At 64.1% G+C, this 1,080-nt stretch overlaps 1 protein-coding gene across 1 annotated transcript in view; it reads right to left on the bottom strand.

The window, feature by feature from the left end:
• QARS (glutaminyl-tRNA synthetase) overlaps window positions 1–1,080 on the bottom strand; it is a gene marked incomplete at both ends in the record, with an annotated part of 4,752 nt that overhangs the window by 385 nt on the left and 3,287 nt on the right. The window contains 3 exon segments of the mRNA XM_009582855.1: window positions 250–342; window positions 743–847; window positions 918–1,061. Coding sequence (XP_009581150.1) covers window positions 250–342; window positions 743–847; window positions 918–1,061 — 342 coding nt within the window.

Genomic DNA, 1,080 nt, shown 5'->3' with positions numbered 1-1,080 from the left:
GCTGAGCCACCAGGCAGCAGCCCCATCCCACAGGGCAGCCCTGGGGCCAAACCTCCAGCCCTCCAACTCAGGGCCGCCTTGCTGCCCGCTGTGCGAGGTACAGGGCTGGCAGGGAGCTGAGCCTGCACCCATGCTGTGCCCATAGCGCCTGGCCCGAGATAACCATCGCTGCCCTTCCCTGGTGGGGCATGGCCATGTCCTGACATCCCACGGCCCAACCTCATGTCACCAGTGCCCAGAGCCACCCACCTTGATGATATTCTGGACGGCGATGACATAGCCAGCGTGGCGCAGCCCCACCGGCTGTCCGGGGGCCAGGCGCTTGTAGCCCTTGTCCACCTCCTGCAAGAAAGTTCATGGCTGCACGAGGGGTCCCAGAGCGGGTCCCCTCTCCAGCAAGTCTCTCTGTCCCCATGACTGTGTCCCCCCACCCACTCCTGCCATCCCAGGGATTGGCACACCAGGGCTGTTTGAACTTCCATGTTGCTGCGGGACGTTCCCCAGCACACAGGCCAGGTGTGGGCACCATCGGTTGGACATGTCCCGGCCAGGCTGAAGGCAGTGGGCATTTTCCCCATGCCCATCAGAGCTGCTGGCACGTCTGGGAGTCACGGTCGGGTGACTGACACCCACCTGTGCCCCGAGCAGCCCCAGAGCAGATCCAAGCAACGCCAAGCTCCCCTTTTTTTCCCGAGCCATAGCTTCCAGGCGCAAGGCAGTATGCCCAGTGGGCCTGGCTCACCTCCCTGAAGTCCGTCTCCTCGATGTAGACGGTGGGCTGGAAGGGCACTTTGTGAAAACCCCGGCTCTCATCAGCTGGAAAGTTGGGCACAAGGACCTCGAGCGCCTGGGGAGAAGGAGGGGTGAATGCTGACCTTGGGGAACCCCACTCCCACCCCAGCCCGTGGCAGTCTCACCTTTGGGGCAGGGAAGTTGGTGATGGTGACCTTGAGGGGCTCCAGGACAGCCATGGCACGGGGTGCCTGCTCGTTCAGCACCTCCCGTGCACATGCCTCCAGCAGATGCGGCTCCCTCGACACCTCCGCCACAGTGACCCCGACCTGCAGGCCAACCTGCCGT

Source organism: Fulmarus glacialis, unplaced genomic scaffold, assembly GCF_000690835.1.
Source record: "Fulmarus glacialis isolate BGI_N327 unplaced genomic scaffold, ASM69083v1 scaffold20148, whole genome shotgun sequence".
NCBI classification, from domain to species: domain Eukaryota; kingdom Metazoa; phylum Chordata; class Aves; order Procellariiformes; family Procellariidae; genus Fulmarus; species Fulmarus glacialis.
Note: the sequence above shows the minus strand (reverse complement) of the source record. Positions and strands in the feature narration are given on the sequence as shown.